This window comes from Perca fluviatilis, chromosome 20, assembly GCF_010015445.1.
Source record: "Perca fluviatilis chromosome 20, GENO_Pfluv_1.0, whole genome shotgun sequence".
In the NCBI taxonomy this organism is placed as follows: Eukaryota; Metazoa; Chordata; class Actinopteri; order Perciformes; family Percidae; genus Perca; species Perca fluviatilis.
The window spans coordinates 27,619,460-27,642,904 of NC_053131.1; the positions used below are offsets into that span (position 1 = coordinate 27,619,460).

General features: G+C 40.2%; 1 protein-coding gene across 2 annotated transcripts in view; it reads right to left on the reverse strand.

Annotated features, from left to right (window-relative positions):
- Positions 1–23,445, reverse strand: part of alk (ALK receptor tyrosine kinase) — a 396,857-nt gene that overhangs the window by 222,608 nt on the left and 150,804 nt on the right. For both annotated transcript variants that reach the window (XM_039787011.1, XM_039787012.1), the window contains exon 2: positions 21,536–21,646. In XM_039787011.1, coding sequence (XP_039642945.1) covers positions 21,536–21,646 — 111 coding nt within the window. The remainder of the gene's footprint in view (positions 1–21,535; positions 21,647–23,445) is intronic.

Genomic DNA, 23,445 nt, shown 5'->3' on the forward strand with positions numbered 1-23,445 from the left:
ATTGTTCAGACGTGACATGACAAAAGCATTTTGTTTGTACATGCGGGTAGGCCAAGGCAAGAAGAGGGAGATTAGCCAACATTAGTCAACATATTTAAAAAAATAATTTCAGCATTTGAATAGTATTCATTTTTGAACTATTCAAATTATAATCGACTTTCTGAATTCCTTTCAACAGCCCTAGTAGAACCCTGCCCTCTGCCTGTATTTTCTCTTTTATTTTTATTTCCCTGTGTGCGTGAGGTTTTCTGGTCTCACATACTCACAAAATATTCTACCTTGTTCTACACAGTATTTAAACTAAATTAAATAGTTACATGTGAACTGCTTTAATAGAGCGCCATGGTATAGGAGCTCCGGCTCTAACTGGCAAAGAGGCAAAAACTGTAAATGGCAGAAAACTGCATCTACACCACAAAGCAAACGTTACACAAACTAAAGTCAATAATGCCCTTTAGCAAATCTGTCACCTGCAATGCCCAGAAAAGGTTATATGGTCTTACCGCAGTCTGCCCTCATAAGTCCTACATCTCTTTTTGTTGAGTGCATAGTGTGTGGTGTAGTTTTGACTTTTTTTAGCACCTTGCCTTAAAAGGTGCAGTCAGATATCTCCTCACGGCACGCTAGCTGCCAGTTCTGTGTGTACACTGAAAAAATCCTATTCATATACAGCCCTGGCTCTGTAAATTGCAAAAACACAAAGTGGTTCGGACCGAGCCACACCACACTATTGCAGCTAATCAGCAACAGGAGGCATTAATGCTCGTGCACAGACAGGGGAAATGCCATGGATGTATAGAAAGGCAGTGAGAGCTAGAAGGAAGGTAAATCTGACAGATGCTAACATGCTTAACTCCACAGTGCATTGTCAAGAAGGAAAGCTGGTCGAGAAACAGCAAAGGAGGAGATGGTCAGAAGAACAAAGAAAGATGGGCTATGATAGGGCAAGGGCGAAGAGCCTTGTTCAGTGAGGCTTTCCAACGGTGGAGAGACCTCTAAGAGTTAAAAGACATGAAGACAGATGCAGAGGTTTCTCTGTTACTGCTTGCCAGGTGGGTAACATTAGTTTTGCCATGTTTCACAGAACCAATAGGTCAGTTGTGAGTGTCGCTGTCTGGAGCTGGTGTGCTGGCTCTGGGAAACTGTTTTGTCCTCTCTGCAGGTTAGCTTCGTAGCAACACTTTGCTATCTCACAGCTAGCTTATGTTAGTTACACTACTCACTGTGTCGTTGTTCGCTCTTTATCATGGTATTTGTCCATACAATGTTTGCAAAGGGCTTTATAGCCATGAAGTCTCACGTCTAGTCCCTGTGTCAAGTTTCTTTGTTTAGTTGGTTTCATGTTTTCTGTTGGTTTTCCCATTTCCTGTTTTATTTTGAAGTCTTGTCTTTTCTCCCTAGTCTTGTCTGGTTTTATTTCCTGTCTTTTGGTTTTCCCGCCCTTGTGATTGTCTGATGGGTTTCACCTGTTCCCCAGCCCTAGTGTCACCTGTCCCTTGTTTCTCATTACCCTGTGCATCTCTGTGTTTCCTTTGTGGGATCATTACGTTTCGTTCCGTGTGCGGCATGTGTTGCTGTTCTGTGGTGTCAGGTATTGCTCTGAGTTTTTCGAGGTGTACTGTATGTGCGCCTGCTCATTCCTGGCTTCCTGGCCTGCGTGCTTTTGGGACTTCTTGTTTTTAAGTTGTTGTTTTTTTTTTTGCCCTGCTTTGTTTTGTGATTTTCTCTTCATTGATAAACTTCAAACTCTGCATTTGGGTCCAAGCCTCGTCTATCCCTGACATGAAGACCAAAACACAAGTTTGATAGCACAGTATGATTATTTTGATTGATGCATAATTCAAAATGCTATGCTAGGTAACATTACCTTCCTTGTTAAGTTAGCAGTCCTCTCGGTCACAGTAGTTTTGTAAAAAAGAAAAAAAAATATGTATATATAAACTCCCTAATTTTGGATGCTGTTTTTGTGTACTTTGTGTGACATACAAATTCAGTACTTTGTGTGAAATAGTAAAGTTTCTTTCCAATATTTGAATCTACTACATTGTATTTTCAACATCCCCATAGATTTCAAATATCCATTAACAGACAACTCCTTAATCTCCTTAAATATTTTTATCGACAGTACTTAACAAATATTATGTGACTTGGAACAAAGTTTGTCAGTGAATTGAGACGTAGGACTAAAGCATTCAGTCAAAAGGAGCTTTACCTAATGAGGTGGCATCAAGGCTGCATTAGGCTGCTCTTAAATTACATGGCTGTCCACTTGAGGAGGCAACTGCCTTTAGAGGAATCATAGTGGCAGTCATTCACAGCCACTTAGTGCCAGTAAGGGTAATAGTTTCCATGCTTAAAACTTTTCATTTGGCAAAAAACATTGATTCCTGTAGCTCATTGCCACTGGGGACCTTGAGGGATGATGAGATGTGTAGAAATAAATAGTTCAAGGTTGTGGTAAAAGCTCATTTCCTTTCTTTCAATAAATGTATATGTAGCATGGGTGGAATAATGCAGGATGATCAAGAATTACTTGGTTTTATGCAGAACATGAAGAGTTTGTTTGACCCACCCACCGTCCTTACGTGAACTTTGATTAGAAATGCATTTTTCATCCATCAGAAAAAAACAGGACAAAATACATTTCCTTCGAAACATAACTGAGCATGCAGTTTAATTGTATGGGAAAGTAATTTCTAGGAGACAGGGTTAAACATACACATACGTTTTAGAGCTGTCCCCTCACGTTTTTCCACCCTCGGATATCATACCAATATTCATGCATGCAGAAACGCACTTGGCACACTGAAGAACTAAGCACTTCTGTGTGCTGCCAAATGGGCATGAGAGATATGATTCAACTGTGGTGAGCCTGATCTGGGTCTGTCATCCAGTTTCGCCCACACCTTATGCATGTGCAAAGTGACCAAGAACTGATGACTTGCCAAGTGACCAGGGACACAGCTTTTACGACCCATTCATTCACAATCCCATCTTTAATTTCTTTCAATATCCTCTTAATATGTAATCATCTTTTTTTGACATTGCTGAGTACACCATTGCACATTTTAATCAAAGCAACTTGAAGAGCTTTTTAGAGAAATAGCAGGTACCATAAATATTTCCCACACGGTTTGAGTTTTCTCCCTTTTGTGTCTGCCAATGGTATCCTTAGTTGCCCCCTAATGTTTTGGCAGAGCACCGTTAATTTTTAGCAGGCCATGACAAACATTCTCCCATTCTCTAAAGTTTGTTTTAATATTTGATTTGTCCCCAGGCACAGAGTAATTACTGGAAACACTGTTTGACATTGAACCAGGTGCTTACTGTGAAACTGATACCTCTGAGAGAAGAATGTATGTGTGCCTGAAATAGAAAACCTGTGGCACGAACAAACTTTCTGAAAATAATTATTGAACGTCGATGTACTTCAGCTGTTGTATGCATAATAGCGCTATGATAGGATATAATGTATATTTGGGTAAATAATTTAACTGTGCTGTTTTATCATTTTGTATAATGACAAAAACAATTAATCCTATGACTATTCAGAGGCCTAGACTGCTATGTATTTATGAAATGTATGAAGATAGCTCAGCAACCCATGTCTTAGTATTTCTAGCTAACTGGACCCATGCATTTACCATGCATGATTTTTCTTCAAGTCAGTAAATAGATACTAAGACAGGCTGAATAGAAGTGGAAACACTCCCTTCATATAACTTCTCATGCAAAAATTATACAATGTTGTGACTGTATCTGACAGTAGAATCACCGTCTCACATTTATTGTTGCAGAGCCCCATCGTTAATGGCTTATATGCAGCTTTTATCTAAAAAGGAGGGAATGCGAGATGAGCTCATGGACATCAGGGAACCAACTTTAGCTGACTTAATGCCCACTTTTTTTCTCGCAGCTTCCGTGGAATTATTTATGTCCAGCCTTTACTTCCGTGACGAACGCGCATCACTTTGTAACACACGTTATAATGCTCGTCTAGCTGCTAGCGTGGCACTCCCTCATACTCTGCAACTGACTAGCTAGCAGTACTTACTGCGCATGTGTGACTCCCAACAAAGATGGAAAAGAAGTGCAATGCCCTACTCTGCACTTTAAATACTAAAAAACAGAATGGAATGTCTTTGTTACAGTAGCTTACATGACGAAGAAATTATGTTTGCTCAGTGGCTTTGACAGGCATTTACATTTGTTACACACACATTTTCAGAAAAGCCATAATAATTTGATGTGATTAATTGCTGTCATTACAGAAACACTGGCACTGCTTTATGTCAACACTATGTAATCCAATATTTCAGCTTGTTCGATCTGAGTAAATAGAAAAAGAAGTTCAATCAAAAGAGTTTCCATTTGATTCCTTCCTACTCCCATCTACACACCATTTATTTTATGTCATCTCATCAGACTGTAATTTCATCAGTCCTGTAACCCAATACATTATGAATGCTTCATTGCCATCATTGTTTTGCCATCATTGTTTTTAGTGGATCTGTTACGCAAACCCTGATTTTCATATGCCAGTTCAATGGGTTCTCAGCACACCACACTTTGATGATAATTAAAAGACAATCTATGAATTCTAATACCCCAGAGATGGTGGTCATTGGTTGCGGTGATGCTCAGGATGTGACTGCTTGAAGCCATAAAGCATCAGGGGGTTAGCGGATGCAAATCTACAGAGAGCAATCTGTGAAGCTCAAAATGGCCAATTACTGCTTCCTGCATGTCATTTCTTATTAAGGGAGAGGATGATTATTAAGTTAATTTAAAAGCCGGAACCAACCTATTGTGACCTAGCAAGCATGAAAACAAAACTGGAAGATCAGGGTCAATATTTCAATATTGTTTCTAAAGGCTTCCGCGAACAATGCTATGTATAGTCTAATGGATTAATTATATGTGCTTGTAATTTCTTTAGCACCACTTGTAAATACAATTCTGGTCATTAAAAGAGTAGTCTCGCTTTGCCAGACCTTCCTCCATCGCGGCGCAGAGGAGGAGGGTCTGGTAATCCTTGCCGTTCCCAGAACCGGTCTTACTTTTTAATTCTCTTTATATGCTTATATAGATTGTCATACAATTTCTACAATGCAACTTCAGTATAAGAAATGAACAATTATTTAAAGAAAGGCAACATCAAAAAGAAAAATCTTCAGCCTTGATTTAAAAAGAACTGAGAGTTGCGGCAGACCTGCAGTTTTCTGGGAGTTTGTTGCAGATATGTGGAGCATAAAAACTGAACACTGCTTCCCCCTGTTTAGTTCTGACTCTGGGGACCGAAAGCATACCTGTCTCAGACGACCTGAGTGGTCTAGGGGGTTCATAGTGTAGTGGCAGATCAGTAGGGCTGTAGTCAACCAAAGAAATGCTTAGTCGACCAAAGTCCTGTCCTGCGCAACGATCAGTCGACTTAAAAAAAAAAAAAAAAAAAAAAAAGATGCGATGTTTTGCATTTTGATTGAACATTTATTAAACATTTGTCATAGAGCATTTATAAAACAACGACAAAACATCAATAATACATTAAACTATAATAATAATAATAATAATAATAATAATACAATTCTTTGAAAATTAAGTGATTTTTTTAACTGCAAAGTGAGGAGCTCTGTCCTAGGTCTATAGTGACAGTCACAATCGCGCACCTGACCACACCACACGCTACAAAAAATACAACTGCTAAAACTGCCAAATAATGAAAAATCCTAACAAAAGCTCTCGTTTATACAGGCTGTATATTCTTCTTTACTTTCAAAGCTATGGGTTAACTTTTGTCCAGCCGATCTAGGCGCTTTAAAACAAACACACAAAAAACCCAAATAGCCTAAAAAAACAATCCTAATAATAATAGGCTGTATAGTAGGAAGGCCTATAGGTTTATTTTCGTTTTGTTACATTATTTAGGCTATTTTCAAACGCGTCAAGTGTACAAATAAAAACAAAAACATAAGAAAACACAATCTATTGAGTCAGCATAATAAAGCCGTTAAGGCTACTTACAGATCTGAAGGCCTAGTACACCTTTTTTATGTTGTCGGCCAAAAACACTAACATGTCCACATTCTTGGGTAAAAGACAGCTCCACGAATTGTTAACAATAAATCCTACTTTGGAAAATATGCGCTCTGCAGGAGTGGAGGTTGCAGGGATGCAGAGCAGGCGTTTGGCTGCCCGAGCAAGTCGTGGATATCTCTCCTCATTTTCTTTCCACCACGCAAGTGGCCCAGCAGTGTCCACTTTACTTCTGTCCTGAAGATAATCTTTCATTTCTTCGCAAGAGGATCTTTGTGCGCTTGGATCATCAGGGTCATCCTCTGCACCATGTCCACAAAGAAGCATTGCTATCTCCTTCTCTTTTGCCGTTTTCTGTTTTTTTGCCAACGGGTCCTCATCATCCCCTGTCTGCTCTGTCTCCTGAGAGGCTTAGCCTTTGTGCAAGTTTTATGACTTCAGAATAGGCCTCATCCCGTTTCTCATCATTAAGAAAAGGTAGCTGTTTGAAGCGCGGGTCCAGTACTGCAGCTGAAATGTACAAGCTGCTTGTCATCACAACTCGGTCTTTGAGTTTCCATCGACTATCTATTTCCTGAACAAGCTTAAGTTTCATCTTCTTCTTTGTTCTGTGACGGCAAGATGACATTTTTTTTAGATTCTCAAGCATTGGGAAGGCCGCAGACAGGGATGTGTTAGTCTCCTCCGACAACAGCTCGGTCAGTGTAATAAAGGGCTTAAGAACGTCTGTGATGTCTTCAGCCATATTCCACTGCTCTGTTGTCATGTCCGAAGTGCTGCTGTCACTCCTCTTAGTGTAATTGGGGGTCTGATAAAACGGCGGTGATGGGCAAGCGCTGCTCCAACAGTCGCTCCAACGTAAAGCAGGTGGAGTTTCACCGGGTGGCCACATCCTGGATGAGTTCGGGAGCTTTTTGCTGCACCTGTTTCTCTTTGAGACCCGTTTTTGCTTTGTGTCCCTTTTTGAAGTGCCCAACAAGACGGCGCGCCGCAGCCACCGTGCGCGACACCGGGTCTTCTTTTAAGGCAGCATTTACACACAGCTGCGTGTGGCCACAGGGTGTGGCCTGCACACCTAATCAACTCTACGTCTGACCACTGACCGGATCCCTTCAGTAATTCCACCGAGAGGACCATGTTGGCAGCGTTGTCCGTTACCACTGACACCCGCTTCTCTGGTGGAATGTGGTAAGTGTCCGCGACTTGAGTGAGTCACGCAGCGACATTTTCTCCCGTGTGCACTTCATCCATCTGCTTTGTTTCTAACACAACGCTATTCATTTTCCAGTCCGCATCGATAAAATGGGCCGTAACTGTCATGTATGCCTCCATTCTAAACAAATCAGTTGTGAGGCTTACAGCCTCGGAGGATTGGAGTAACTGGTTTACATTTACTTTAAGTCCATCAAACCGCGAACGTAGCGCACGCATGACAGTCTCCCGTAAACGATACAAAATTGGCCTACGATAGAGATTTTAATTATATTGCACTATCGCGATAATTCATGTTGATGACGCAATCTACCGGCGAAGTTTAGAGCCACGAGCTGCAATGCGTCATCGTCATCTTGAGTAAACATGACTAAAAGCGAAACAAGGAGCTGGTGAAAAAGACCGGTGCAACATCCATTATTTGGACTTGGTTTGGATTTAAGCCGCTACAACGGAGCTGTGGTCGGGCCGTAGCATGGAGCCTTTCACCAGCCTGACCATTCACTATATAACGTACGATTGGAATCTTGGCAGCCGGTGTTTGCAGACGTTGTACTTCCCCGCTGAACATACGGCCGTGGTGTGCGTGTGCGGCGTGTGCGTGTGTGTGCAGCGGCGGAGTGGGACCAAAAAAAGTACCGGGATGTTTACGGCCCCTGCCGTACAGGTTGAGCAGAGGCTGCACCGTTTGACCAGCAGGCAGCGGCGCCAGGCCACCGCATGGTGTTGCTAACAACTTGCAATGTATAACTATTATCAGACCGGCCCACCGGGAAAAGTCCTGACTCTCGCGCGCGCTCTTAAATGCGTTACATGGCTGCAGGTAAGAAACTTTGTTTGAAATATGTTTTTATTTAAAGTTTTATTTAAAGCATATTTGCCTAATACTGAAAGTATTTCCAGTACAGTGTCTGTTCCTTGACTAAACAGACACCAGTTTTTCCTGTTCTCTGCATCTTGGGTGGCATTTAAGAACCAAGAACTTAAACTAACTAAGTGTAGTGCCCTTTAGAATGGTTTGCACTAAAGAGAAGACACCCAATACTTTAAGTCTCTGCAACTAGTGTACTTGAATTTTATTCATCTGCAACATTATGTTGTATAATTACAGTTTTGAACAATAAATGTTCTCAAAACTACATACTGTTTCTTTTTCTTTAAAAAAAAAAATAAATACATTTAGCAGTTAGGGTCTATGTAACCTGGTCTGAAATGGTTCTATTATAATTTATATATCGCAATATATATCGTTATCGCAAGAGGCTGCAATGTATATCGCAATATGGATTTTAGGCCATATCGCCCATCCCTACTCGACGATTTTAAACATGTTCTTAAAGCCCTCTCCTTCCACTGTGTTGACTGGCCTCATATCTTGGGCGATGTAATGCACAATCCCCTTAGTGATGTCCTCCTTTCTCTTCGCCGACAGAGGATGGACCAACTCCAGTTGCGTCTGGGTGCTTCCTGACGCCTGTGGCATGGCCTGGGGATGCGCCTAGTACATAACCAATAAAATATATAAACTTTTAGACATTAGACATAGCAAGCTGTCTGACACGTGTATATCTTGCTTACCGCTTTTAGGTGATAGGCCATATTGGTCGTTGAGCTATGGTAAGTTAGCTTTAGGCCGCATAGCTTGCACTCCACAGTCTTGTCGTCTTTTTTTGTAAAATGCAGCCAGGCAAAAGATTTAGATTTCTTGGACATTTTGTCGACTAAAGCCAGAACAAGTAGCGTTCTAACTGAATGAATACAGCAAAACTACCTATATTCCTTACTGAGCGTGAAGCAGCAGTGCAGCCAGCCACACGTGCGGTTCCCGAGTGTTCTACGTGGTGCGCTAAACTGTGGCGCTGTTACAAAATAGCCTAAATTAAAGCATTTAAAGTTGGGGATACAACTTAGGCTAATTATATTTAGAATACAGTAATATATAACTGCTTATAAAGGAATAAATATCAATGAAAATTTCTTTATTGGTTAAAAAAAACAACATAATAATAATATACAACTGGTCGACCAATGAGAATGTCAGTCGACCAAGATGGCATCGACCGATTAGTCGACTAAACGACTAAAGTTGACAGCCCTATAGATCAGAAATGTATTTTGGCCCTAAACCGTTGAGTGATTTATAAACCAGCGAAAGTATTTTTAAATCAATTCTTTGAGGCACTGAAAGCCAGTGTACAGACTTCAGAACTGGAGTGATGTGATCCACTTTCTTGGTCTTAGGGAGGACTCGATCAGCAGCATTCTGAATCAGCTGAAGCTGTCTGATTGATTTTTTAGGGAGACCTGTAAAGACACCATTACAGTAGTCAAGTCTACTGAAGATAAAAGCATGGACAAGTTTTTCCAAATCCTGCTGAGACATAAGTCCTTTAACCCTTGATTTATTCTTAAGGTGATAATAGGCTGACTTTGTAATTGTCTTAATGTGGCTGTTGAAATTCAGGTCTGAGTCCATGACTACACCAAGATTTCTGGCTTTGTCTGTTGTTTTTAACATTGTCATTTGAAGCTGAGCGCTGTCTTTTAATCGTTCCTCTTTTGCTCCAAAAACAACCACCTCGTTTTTTTCTTCATTTAATTTAAGAAAGTTCTGGCACATCCAGTCGTTAATTTGTTCGATGCACTTAGTCTGTATTTGTATTGGACTATAGTCCCCTGGCGATAAGGTTATGTAAATTTGTGTGTCGTCCACATAACTATGGAAACTTATTTTGTTTCCATAAGATATATGCGTACATTGGAATGAGTCATTCAACAAAATGGCAACTCCACCTCCTTTCTTATTCACTCTATTCTCACTCATAAAACTGAAGTTAGAGGGAGCTGACTGATGAGAACAGCAGCACTATTACCAGGTTTCAGTTAAAAACATAAAATCAAGATTGTGCTTAATAATAATAATATAATTTATTAAAAATGATTTTCCTGCCAAAGATCTGACGTTTAGTAAGGCTAGTGTTAGTGTGTTAAAATAATTATCTGTCTCATTTTTTGGGACAGGCTGTGGCTGATGAGGAATGGATGCTAAATTTGCTAAGTTTGCAGTTAAGTTCTTCTTCTTACTTCACCATTCTTTTTCTATTACCTATCACAACATAAATTGAGGAAGAATTTAATACACAGGGCCCGGGCTTTTCCTGGAAAGAGTCATGAGTGCCACTAGGCGTGCAGCCTGGACCAGGCACATATCAGTTAAAGCTTGCTGCATTTTGTACACAAGCATACTTATATTTTGGGGAGAAGGAGTTAGCTGCCGTCCTTGAGGGAGAAGAGGTCCCTGGCGTTTTACTTTCGGTGACTGAGTCAAAACGCGGGCAGTTTGATGCCGGGGCCAAATGATGGGAGAAGGAAGGGGGGTAAATTTGGTTCCAGCATACCAGCTGCCTCATCTGGTCAGTGAACTCCAACATGGGGCAGGGGGAAAGAGGGGAAAGGGTGAGTGGAGAGAGCGATGGCATGGACGAGGTGTCGGGGTTGGTGAGGGGGTTTGAGGGGTGTTGGACAGGTGAAGAGGGGGATTGAGATTTCTCATCTCTGCTCTGTGGTCTCCCATGGTAAAATCTTTCCTCAGGTGGGGGCTGTGGTGGATCACTGCAGCACTTTGTTATGTCTTCCTCTTGTTTAGATTCTTGTCTCGTGTCCTTGGCCGAGGGAGCAGATGTGTGGCGCAGAAAGTAAAGTAGGTTAGAGGTGAACAGCTTTATTCCTGGCTTGTTAAGGAAAAGTCCATCTGCTTTAACAAGATGTCTGCGGTCCCAGAAAAAGTTAAAATTGTCAATGAACTGCAGAGAATGGACGTTACATGGAGTTGAAAGCCAAGTGTTCAGTGCCAACAGTCTGCTGGTAGAGGGCCACTGATAAACACCTCTGCGTTTAGGGAGCTGACTGTGTTCAGCAGATCCATCAAGTCCAGTTTCTGCAATTCAGACTGTTGCTTTACAACATCATGTGACTCTATATGCAGTATAATGCTCTTCGCAGTTGAGTGTGCTGCCACAATATCAGGGATTCTAGAGTATTTTGGTGTTTTTACTGCTTTTTACATATTTTACAGCAGAGTCACCCACAATCAGAGTTTGAGGCCCTCTCGTCGTTAGCTTTCCCTGTAGCTTTTTACTTTTTGAATTGCTCAGTCCTTACCCTGCTGTGTGACGATGAGATGCAATCCAGGTCATCAGATGAAGGTCCAGGGTCCTGCAGCAATGGAGCAAATCCAGTTGCACACTCGGTTGTTGGGGAGGCATTTTGATGCTAATTCTCCCTTTCGCAGCTGTCCACGGCTGTGTCCTCCTGAGTACAGGGGTTGAAGAGGCGCTCTGCCTGGATGATAATGCAGGCCAGCCATTCATATCACAAATCTCAGGGTGCTGTGCCCTGCCCGTTAGTCGTCCTCCCATTTCCCTGGAAAATGATTTACTCTTAGGCTTTGCACCAAAAGAGTTCCAGGGAGGACTGCCACTTGTTGATTTATTACCCGTTCCACAGCCCTCCTGTTTCTTTGTAGTCTTGTTGGTGCTAATTAGCCGTGTGTTAGCATGCTTTTGTCCATTGCTTTGGGTCCATGGTAAAGTGGTGTCATTCCCACATGGTCAGTTCACTTCCACGTTTACTTCTAACCGGTGAGTTTTGGTTTCCAGAACTGCAATCTTCGGAAGTAGTTTGTAGTAGTCATCCACGGAGAAGGGAGGCATCTTGCTGCTAATTAGCTTTAGCTAAGTACCACATTTCCAGTCACTGTAGGACAGGCTTGAGCTATTGGTAGGCCACACTCTACCATAATTCAACAAAAATGTTGAAATATGGCAATAGCCTACTATGTCTACAAAAAATGTATAGTCCAGTGATTTATAAGTATCCAAGAGCCGCTGCTCACAAAGGAAAAGCAAGATTATCAGCAGAAATATGCAAGCAGAGGCAGGAGCAAGCAGCAAAGCGTCTGCACTGCAGGATGCAGGAAGAAGTAGCTTCTTACTTTAAACCAATCACAATCGTAATGGCTGGCGCTATGCGCTGTACGGAGCAACAGCGCCTCTGCAAAATAGCCTCGGGAAGGAACTTGTTTTGGTGGAACGTGTACTTTCAAAAGTTGTTCTAACCCTAACAGAAAACTCAGATTGGCGAAATAGTCTAGCTAGCTGTCTGGATTTATCTTGCAGAGATCTGAGAAAAGGTTAACCATAGTCCTCATAAATCGACCAGAGTTTAAAATGCCAACACAAAGGAAGCCCAAGGCAACGGATATCCGGCCTAAATGAGTGAAATCCGGCAGAATTTCGGTCGGCATAGGAGCAATCCCAGAAGTGGAACGTCAAGGATATAGACTATTAAAAGAGCAACCTCCCATTTGTGAATGGTGCTGGATTTATAACCTAAGTTGGTTTTCAAAATAAAAACAGTGTAAACAAGGCCAGTAAATGTTGTTTTCAATACAATAAATGTGCTCTTGTGATTTAAAGCCCCCCTTTCAGACACGTCTTAAAGTATGTAAAAGACACTCTGCTAGGATTCATTTTGGTTTAACATGGTTTCATATAAAAGTATTTCTCCCTTATTGATAAATTATGGATCTGGCCTCGTGCCCTACCCACCACCATTGCTTGCGCTAGGTTGAGCAGTGCGAATAAAGATGACTTGCTGTTTAGGAAACACAGGAGAGATTCAGCCAAAGATGTTTTAGCCCTAGTGAGACCCAGACTCCGATAAGTCTGTTGTGCACCATGTAGCACCATATAGTAGACATATCAGAATGTTAAGTGTAGTTAGCATCTTTTATTTGTTTATGCTGTTTGTTAAAGGTGCAATATGTAATATTGTATGTAATACTGGCAGCTAGCGGTTAAAATAGCTCCTGCACTACCAATTCAAAATACTGGAGAGTCGTTTCCCCCGCCCCCTCCTGTCCAGACTCGAAGTTCACGGAGGTTGCCAGGCTGAGACCGCAGCATTCACAACAATGTTGCTAGACGCTTTTCTCACATAGCCAGACATTACTTCACAGCACAGCAGAGTAGCTAACGTTAGATGCTAGTCTCACATAGCCAGACATTACTCCACAGCACAGCGTAGCTAACGTTATATGCTGGCTATATTGACAGTCATAAAAGCCCATGCTCACGCGGAGCTCTGTAACCAACTAACAGACACACTTAAAATTACAGTATGAACCGCTAAAAATACAACAACCTCACCGTCCTCTCCACACGCCAGTCAGGCACACTTCCTCAGCTTAGAATTACAATACGAAACGCTAAAAATACCACTAGCTACCTTGCCGACGGAACACACTTCATTGGCTTAGAATTATGGCAACAATCGCTAAACACACTGCAAACTCACAGTCCTCTCTTCCCGATTTACAGCCCCCCTCTCGCGGCTTAAAATAACTCACCGTTGTCGGCTCCAGCCGCTGAACTACACGTTGTAAACAGCCATGGCCCGCTTGCCTGGTCCTCCCGGTAACGTTAGCAGTTAACAGGGTTAGCATGGCGGCTATGTCTCAATTGTTTTTGCGAGTAACCAACTCGGGTACTCTAGCTATATAATTCAATGTGAGTACACAAATGTTGAAATGACATAAAATGCCCGTCCCTAGTGGCTGTGATAAATTAGCCTGAAGCTATGCTTACCTGTTCAGGAGGAAATAAGCCAATTCTGCGTCCTTTTGGGATCTAAGCTGTCTCCGTCTTTCAAATACATCTCCAATATTTACTAGGGGTTGTTACGTCTCTGGTCACGCAACTGTTAGAAACATGCAGTTTTCTTTTTTTTAGGTCGGGTAGAATCTATCTCCGTTGATCCTGTTCGTTTGTGTGCTGCTTTCATGGCTGTACTACCGTTACAGCTGTAGCGCGCTGGGTTTACGTTTTTACAGGTATATCTGGCAACCCGGCCTGGCTGTCAAACTGGGCAGTTGATAACAACACACAGATTAAAACATAAACAGAAATTCCGTCACGGAATGTAAATTTCAAAAAGAAAAAATACTGACATTAGCATTGTTGTCAGAAAAGATAGTATTTCAGTTTAACATGTTTCCTTAATATCTGATAAGGCATTGGTGTCATTTTTGGATTTATTACAGTACAAATATTACATATTGGACCTTTAACTTGTTAGCTTGTAACTGGCAGTGGCTGACACAGCGTAAGTGGTTGTGAAACATACAATGATACAATGTTACAGTAGTTTACATTGTTATGTATATATATTTTATATATATTTATTTGCCCTATGCTAATATTATGGAATATTGACGATGGTTCCTTAGGTATGTGACATAGGTTTTCATTGTCATTGGTACACTGCAGTTCCAAAGCGGAAATGATCAGCTATGGCGCTGACTGCGTGGTCTTGTAGCATATAAAAAACACCACATGGACATGTTAACAAATTTAAAAACTTGATTTTCATTGGAGTTTCAAGGGAACTCATTTATTGTAAAAAAAAAAAAAAAATCTTAGTCTTGGTAGTAATGAAGCAGAGCATTTCCAGAGTTGCCAGTGCTTGTGTAACAAGGATGTGTGATTGGTTAATGAGCCTATCAGGACTAGAGGCTATAGCCTACGCCTATACAACCCTGACCTCATTCATCAGACAGAGCAGAAACTGAGTGATGTGTCGTGTTAAGCAGCCGAAGGTAATTGAGATGCAACTTTAGCCATCTTATTTTGGATATAAATTAACTAGTCAATTCCTAGTAGTGCACAACTATGTGATTACATTTTTTAAAAAAATGAGATGCTGGATTTGCACAGGAGTGCTTTTGACATCAAGTAAATTACATCTAACAATGTATGCCTCTTTGTGGAGTGAGAGTGAAAACTGCTGACAAATTTCCCCATTTGCCCTTAACTAAGATGATGAATATGTTTATTTCCTGATTACAATGAGATTATGTCTGGCTGAGTTTATTTATGTATCCATTCAACTTTTTATGGCCTAGGTATTCCAGGCAAATTCATTTCCTCTCAAGGGAGCTGGAGCTGTCCTGTCAAACACATACAGATGAATAGATGACACTTAAAACACAGAACTCAGATTCTGTTGTACAAATAAATAAAGTGCTCATTTCATGGCTTGTTTTTCTTTACTCAGTATGAGTTGATATTAATCAGTTGTGTTCCCCTTTTGCAAAGCAATTAAACGTGTTCTCACTTCCCTGGTTTTGCGATAAAGGATGGGTTTCAACGTAATCAAATGTGTTTATTGACTGCAAGCAACAATAAGAGAGATGTCTGGAAGTATTAAGGTAGACACAGTGGTGGAGGCGATCAGAGGGGGATTAAAGCCAAATGTCAGGCTTTCCATTCCTTGTGAACTCGTACCTTATCCTTAGCATCCACTTTTCAAAACTACAAAAAGGTGGCACACGCTGACAGGGGGTCAAGAGAAATCCTTCAATCCACAACAGACCCTCTATGGCTATGAAGATACTGAGGAAACTACTGACAAAACCAAAACCATAAAAAAGCTCTACAGTATGTTCCAAATCACCAACAGTTTGATAGTTTCCCATTGCCTCAGTCAATAGTTAATTCATACTTCATTTGGTCAATGAATCTCCATTTAAAGGTTCAGTTGGTAACTTTAATAAAACACTTGTCATATTTGCCTAAACTTTCACTATATACTAGGGGTGGGAAACTCTTGGCACCTCACGAGTCAATTCCGATTCAGAGGCCAACGATTAGATTCTAAACCGATTATCGATGCATCTCGATGCAACAATTTATGTACATTTCCATGCGTGATTTTTAAACATATACATATAAATCTGAGTTTGCTACTCAAGAGTTTGCTAATCACTTCCTAAACAAAGCAGCTAGACAAAGCTTAGATTTTGACATATTTGTCACACACAAGTTTTAATGAAATGTTTTGTCTACTGAGGTTTTTGTTTTGTAGTCATTCCATGCTTAAGCCTTAAACATGCTTGTGAAAGTCCCCTTCTCTCCCAGTAATCTTCCATGTCAGAGGCCTAGTCATGTTTAAAGGTGGAGAATTGGCTTCTTAGAACATGAAAAATGAGGTGGTCAGATGTAATGTGATTAAGTAGATGAACAGCCTATATGTGTTATTAGATCATGTGTATACATACAACATTTAATTTATTTTTCCTTTTGGACTTTGTGTGTTTTTTTTCTGCACTCTTGCCTAAACTCTAAGTTGTTGTCCATTATCCCATCCCCTTTCAGTCACTCTGTTTTCTGATTTGTACTTGTCTGGAGACAGTAACTTTTAAATAAAAATCTAAACATTTATTATAGAGTGTGGTCTAGACCTACTCTATCTGTAAAGTGTCTTGAGATAACGGTTGTTATGATTTGATACTATAAATAAAATTGAATTAAAAAAATGTATTAACTTATCAGAATCGAGCATCAAATCGTTCTAGAGAGAATCGCGATGCATCTAACAATCGATTATTTTTCCGACCCCTACTATTTTACCAAGCACCGCCCACCAGTGGGAGCAAACATTCTTAATTTCACAGATAAACAGTACACTAAAATATGTTTCTAAAAACAAATGAGGCAAGAAATAGGCAATTCAGTAACAGAATTTTGATTCATATTTGATCAGCGCTGCCGAGTTTTACAGTTTGACCACAGTTCACAAGCAGTCATTGACACTGTGTTAGACTACAGACTTCTTGGCTCCAATTGGTTGTTATGCCATTAGGAGCACCTGGAGAGGGCAGAGGAATGTGATTCTTTCTCAAATTATCTGATTCATATACTACTGTAAAGATATAGTGCCAGATATGACAAAAATCTATTTTTATGAAAGTTAGCAACTAGCACTTTACCTCATGATCCAGAGCATCTAAACACATGAACAACTAAAAAAGCATATGTGGCATTAACAGTAAATACAGCATAATAAACAGCAACCAGCTGATACCCATAAAACTCAAACAGGGGAGTGTACCGGATTTTATTATAAAACTTTTCCCTCTGTGAGTGTTTGCTGGTTGTCTTGCTCACAACTTAATAACTAATGATCTTAAATTCAAGCCAAACTGAGCAGATTTTTTCATTCATTTTATTATTTTGTATTTTTCATCATTTAATTCCTGATATATTTAAAGTAGCTGTCAGAGATAATCTCCTGAGTGGGAAATGTGTAAGACTAATGCAGCGATATTAATGAGACCCTAGTGTTTGAAGAATGCAAGTGAGATACTAAGAGTTGGTGTTACAGATTTGATACATTTTCTGTTGTGGCATTTGATATTCTAATGGTCCTTGGATGTGACATTAATAAATGGAATTAAATCTGTGCTCTTCGTCACCCTGTATATGAATATTGCCAATATATTAAAAACAACTTAAAAATGAAACTTTTCGCTTATTCGTTTAAACTAGTCACACATGGGAACACATGCTCATGGGTGCTTGAGACAAACTATCCTGCACAGCATTAAAAAGCTGTGCAAACGGAACAATGTGCACACTAGTACAGTAGGGATTGGAAGGGCTGAATGATGCGACTCCAGGAGGATGCCATATTTAAGCACCTGCACCACTGCTCTATCTTTTATACCCTCCTGCCTTTGCAAATGTGTTTTATTCCACTGCTGTGTCTCATTACACAAGAACAGCACTACCAGCTGTGTAAGGCAGATGTTCTATTGTAGAGCACGGCAACTCCTCAAGTGGCTAGCATCCATCTGAGTGCCTCTGTTACAGCTGGCAGCCACAGCTGAACCAGGACAATCCATCTTGATAAAGAGAATAGGTCTGGAGTGAGAAAGATGGCGTATGGAAGGGTTTCGCTAAACAGAATATGTCAACAGGCTACCCTGGTGTTATTCCCCAAGGGAAGATGCACACTGTACATGAAAGGCAGGTCAAAGGGGGCTCTGACACTACTGACATACAGTGGCAATGAAGTTAGTTTAAATGCAAATATGGACATTGGCAAACCCTGTAGCCCCTGCAGCTAAAGGCTGCTAATGGAAGCAGGGAGGCAGGAGGAAGAGTATGGGGGCCGCTGGTGGCGAGTGTCCAGTCGGTCTGTTTTGGCTTTTGTGGTAGGTAATAATTGCCAGCGGACAGCAGATGCTGTAGGGACAGCTGAGTTCTATCACTGCAGCCTAAAGCCATGTTCACCATGCCATGTTGTGAGAACTCCTCTAAAGCTGTCCTGTGTGCAATGCAATATCACCTTCTTAAGAAGCTCCTTCAAGAGGTACAAGGCACACATATGCCCACACATACAATCACTAAGAATACAATATAATAAAATATTGCACAGGGCTGGGCAATATATCGATATTACATCAATATCGTGATATGAGACTAGATATCGTCTCAGATTTTGGATATCGTAATATCGTGATATGACATAGTGTTGTCTTTTAATGATTTTAAAGACTGCATTACAGTAAAGTGATGTACTTTTCTGAACTTACCAGACTGTTCTAGCTGTTCTATTATTTGCCTATTACAGCATGTCCACATCATTGATGATTATTTATCTAAAATCAAAGTGTGAAGATATTTTGTTAAAGCACCAATTATCAACCCTAGAATATCACCGCAATATCGATATCGAGGTATTTGGTCAAGAATATCATGATATCTGATTTTCTCCCTATCGCCCAGCCCTATATTGCACAAGTAAATAAATTTTTTCTTATGCCCAATCAACATTTTGTCAAACTGCACAACATTTGTGGTAATCATGATTTAATTGGTTTCTCTGAACTGTGCCATTATTCATTTGGAGCGTTTGTAGTCATCTGGCTTTTACTGCCCAGATGTGATCCTTCCTGCTTCAGCCACATCACGCTCCGTTCACTAATCGCCACAGATACAAAAAAAAACCTTGTCTGGCTCGCTAACATACTAGAGATGAGAGGTCAGAGCTGTCATCACATGAAATTCTAGAAAATGTAGTCAGCGGTGTGCACGATGGATGGATTGATTGATTGATTCAAAAATGGTGGGGTGATCCGTTGTCTAACTGACACCAATTACAGTGAGTCCACTGCAGGGTGTCACAGCCAGAGGCAGTTGAAGCAAGGTCCCAGGGTTTCACATTCAAGGATGTGTTTCATAAACAGTTGTGTGACAGTTGGGTGCTGGCGGGACTTTGAATCATCACTTACAGGATGACCTCCCACCCTCCAAGAGGTTGGAAAGGGGGACAAAAAAATAGCGCTGGAGCTGTCGCCACCGAGTGATGGGAATGGGCTTTGATAGTCTGATGTGACACGGATGCACACATGCGCCTCTGGGCTCACTTACTCAGATGCTGATACCCAGGGTTGTAATATTGGGCTCCGGTGCTTAGATCACTTTTATTACCACTCAGACTTGTTTTCTTCCAATGTCAATTTTGACTCAGCTGTGCCAGCTTTAGCCATAGACTTTTCTCTCCACCTACTCTACAAACAGCTGTATATGGTATGAAATGGTCTTCTAGATGTATGCATTAGATCAATGTTGAAGGGCAGATCCGTTACATAGTACATGTCTGTGCATTGTCCAAAACTATATTTAAATTAAGAAAGATGCTTATACGCCTCCATCTTTGTTTCCCTCTCCCTTCCTTTTAACAGGTTTGCCATCTCATTTTATTTGACTGGTCCACTACAAGCTTGCTTTCGCATGTATGATGAAGTTTGACATTTTTTAGCTCATGGAACGTAATGCCAAAATCTACCCGCTTGAATTCTGCTTGCAAAATTTGGCTGCTTAAAGCCAGTGACCGACAGAATTATCCTTGTAAATGAGATTCATGAAAACCTCAGAATCCTTTATCAGAATCCCAATTTCAAAGTTTAAAACTATCACTAATATTTTGCAAATTCAGTACACACAACGCTAAGCTGAATGTGCATTAAAACTACAGCTCCATTTCTTTAAAGACTATATTCAAATTATTCTTTTCTTTTTTTTACAAGCTCAGCAAAACGAGTTACAAGGTATTTGTTTTACTAGCTGCAGCAAAGTGTTAGTGATCGTATCTGTGACATATAGCTCTGTCAATTCAGATTAGTGAACTGTAAGCAATATAATCTCTTAGTAGCCACCCACATGAGTATATCAGTTCTTAGCATAAATGTGGTTTTTAGACTTAGTATTCTGTTAACAGTATATATGATCCCCACCAAAGGAACAGTTCTCGGATACTGTCAAGGATTTTATTAGTCAGAAAGAATCCATATTAAAAGGCACTAAACCCTACAGAAAAAATAACAGTGAATCTGTGATGGTACTGTATGCTCTATAGGGAATTCTGCTGCAGTCCACACCTTACTTATAGAAGATGAATGTATTATCTCTCCCTCTCTCTCACTTTATGTTTGGCTTTTAAAGTTGATTAAATATGCAATATCTGTTCTTGTGTTAAAGTTAACACCTGAAAAATTGGTTCCTAATGCCTGGATTATTTAAAAAGAAAACCTTCATTATATGGAATTACAAGCCAATATTTTGGCTAGCTTTGCCACCATTACAAATAGCTTCTTTCTTCTTTTTCGTTTTTTTTTTAATTAATCAAAACGTAGTCATCTGTTTGATTTTGTTGTAACTGTTTTTAATCATCACTTGTACCTCTTATGTTCGTTTTTTTTTTTAAATATTAACAATTTTTTTAAGACATGACAAAGGAGTACATTGAAAGTACACTGAGATTTCTCTGTTTCATTATGTTTGACGACTGAATAGCTCTACATAAAAAAAAAAAAAAAAAAAAAAAACTCTATATTGTTCCCATTGCCATATCTTAGCTTTCCAACAACTCCAGCATTACATACTGGATCATTTGATGACACTGTTGTTGTACAGTATACATTCTATACACAGAATGACTTTAGTGAGTAGGTAAATGTGGTTACATTTGGGCACGTGTGAATATAAAAGGAAAGGGAACGAGTAATATTGTATTTCTATGCTTGGTTGTATTTTATCTGATGTATTTTATTACTTTCACCACTGTAAGCAGACCTGTTCCCCACAGAGATGAATTATGACTAATTCTATAAGCACTGTGGCAGGTTCCAGATGTGTTTGTAATGGTTACTAGAAATATTTTTTCTCTGGGTCCTTGAGTGGTCACGGAAAGGCTGATCAACAAAATCAGTTTTGTGACGGTGCCAGAGCTGATGGTAGAGGGCAGGCGAGACAGAGACGCTTATGTGTGCTGATGGAGAGCTGATGCCAAGTGTCACGGCCAATTGGGAGCAAAGGATCTTTAGAAGACCGAAGTGCCTTAGCCTGTCCATCTGTCTGAGGAGAGCTGACAACGTCCGACTCACCTGACACGGGCATGGAGTCGTTGGGAAAGCTCAGGTCGTCCTCGGCTACCCAGGAGAAGCTCCAGTACCCTCTAGGAATGCCAGCAGCAGCTCTACCAGCCAATGGTTCACCTGCAAAAACAACAAATTCACATTTTCCTTTCAGAGCGCATGTCACAGAGACATAACATAAGTGACCATTACTAAAATGTTAACCCTTGTGTTGACTTTGGGTCACATTGACACGTTTTCAATTTTTGTTTTATATCAGAAAATATGGGACATAGAAATAAGCGCTGAAAATGTGTAGAAGAAAAATTTAACAAAACAGAAAAAGCAGAAACAAAAAAACATCAAGGTTGACGGGAAGACAACATAAGGGTTAAGGCATTCAAAGGAATAATTATTACTCCTTGTTGTGTTTATTTGGGCTGTCTGGTTGCCATTGATTTGGCATCCATGCTGAGGTTAGGCATGGGTATACCGCGGTTTGAAAAAGTCAAGGTTTCAAAACCACTAACATTTTCCATCATACCATTCCTAAGGTATGAGCTGTATTTTATGAGTGGTCAAGGAGAGAAACTGCAGTTTAGTAATCTGTATTCCTGCCAGTGTGCAGTGTGTTTAATAATAAAATACATTGTGTTCAATAGAGAAAATTTTTTTTTTTTTTTACCCAGACATTTAAAAGAAATAATACATTTTAAAGCTGGAATTGGAATACCGCAATACCTTGAATTTTTTGCTGAAGGTTATCATACCGTCCGAATTGTATAATGGCCCACGCCTAGCTGAGGTCCCATTTAGTTGGTAGTCCAACTCCACTAGCCTTATTATCATCATGTGACGCACATACAGTAATAAGAACGGGCTGGAAAAAAACATCAAATACATTTTTCATAAACTGTATTTAAGTCAATGAAACGTCCACAGTACTGCAGATTAATAGCAGAAAAACTCGAGTAGTGACACAATGAACTCGAGTCATAGTTTTAAAAGTCCAAGGGCCTATATGAATTGGTTATTGGATATTGATGGGCTGCATAATTACCTGTGGAAAAGTTTGCCTGATTTTGTTCGACTCTGTTCTCACCTTCTAAACTCAGACTAATTATCACAAGATCGACCAGAAGTCTGTTACTGTAAAGTAGATGCAACAACGTTATCTTATACTTCTGTAGCCCCACCTACCCACACTACCCACACACACTCCACATTATCTTTCTCAGTTTGTCCTTAGTCAATGGATAATTAGTACACCGTCACAGACCAATACACCAATGTCTAGGAAGGAGACTCCTGCATAAATCCTGCAGTCATTTCAAATGAGCCTTAAAGAGCGATTCAGCGTAAAACACTGTCTTTCATGGCACTGAACAGAGCACATTCAGGGTTCTTCCTGGGTTCACACTGAAGTTGTTCAGCTGCAGGTACCAAACAGTTACAGTAGATCCTTCCAGGCCTTTTAACCTTTACTGCACACATCTTTAAAGCACTATGGGTTCACGTGTAATTAAAGGTGCTATACAAATACAATTGACATTGACATTTACAAAATGGTGGCTGACTAGTCTGTATTAAAAAAAACTGTTCATTCATTCATTGAAATGGCATCTCAACATTTACAGCCTATGTCTTTTTAAATCAAAGAACAAGGTGACAGGTCAAGCAAATTATCAGTGCGTTTAGCTATGAAGTCATTTTTATTTGGTCTACATGAGTGGATAATGTGTTTGTGGCTATAAAAATGACTTTAACAAAAAAGAAAACAAAATAAAAGAATTACTAACAGGGTCAAGAGATGTCAGTAATTGCCAATTAGTACAACTGAAGCATAAGAAATGTTCCGAAAATTACATAACATGAATTTCAAAACTCTGCACCAAAATGATTTATTATTTTTATTCAGGAATTCAAATGTCTGTCATGTA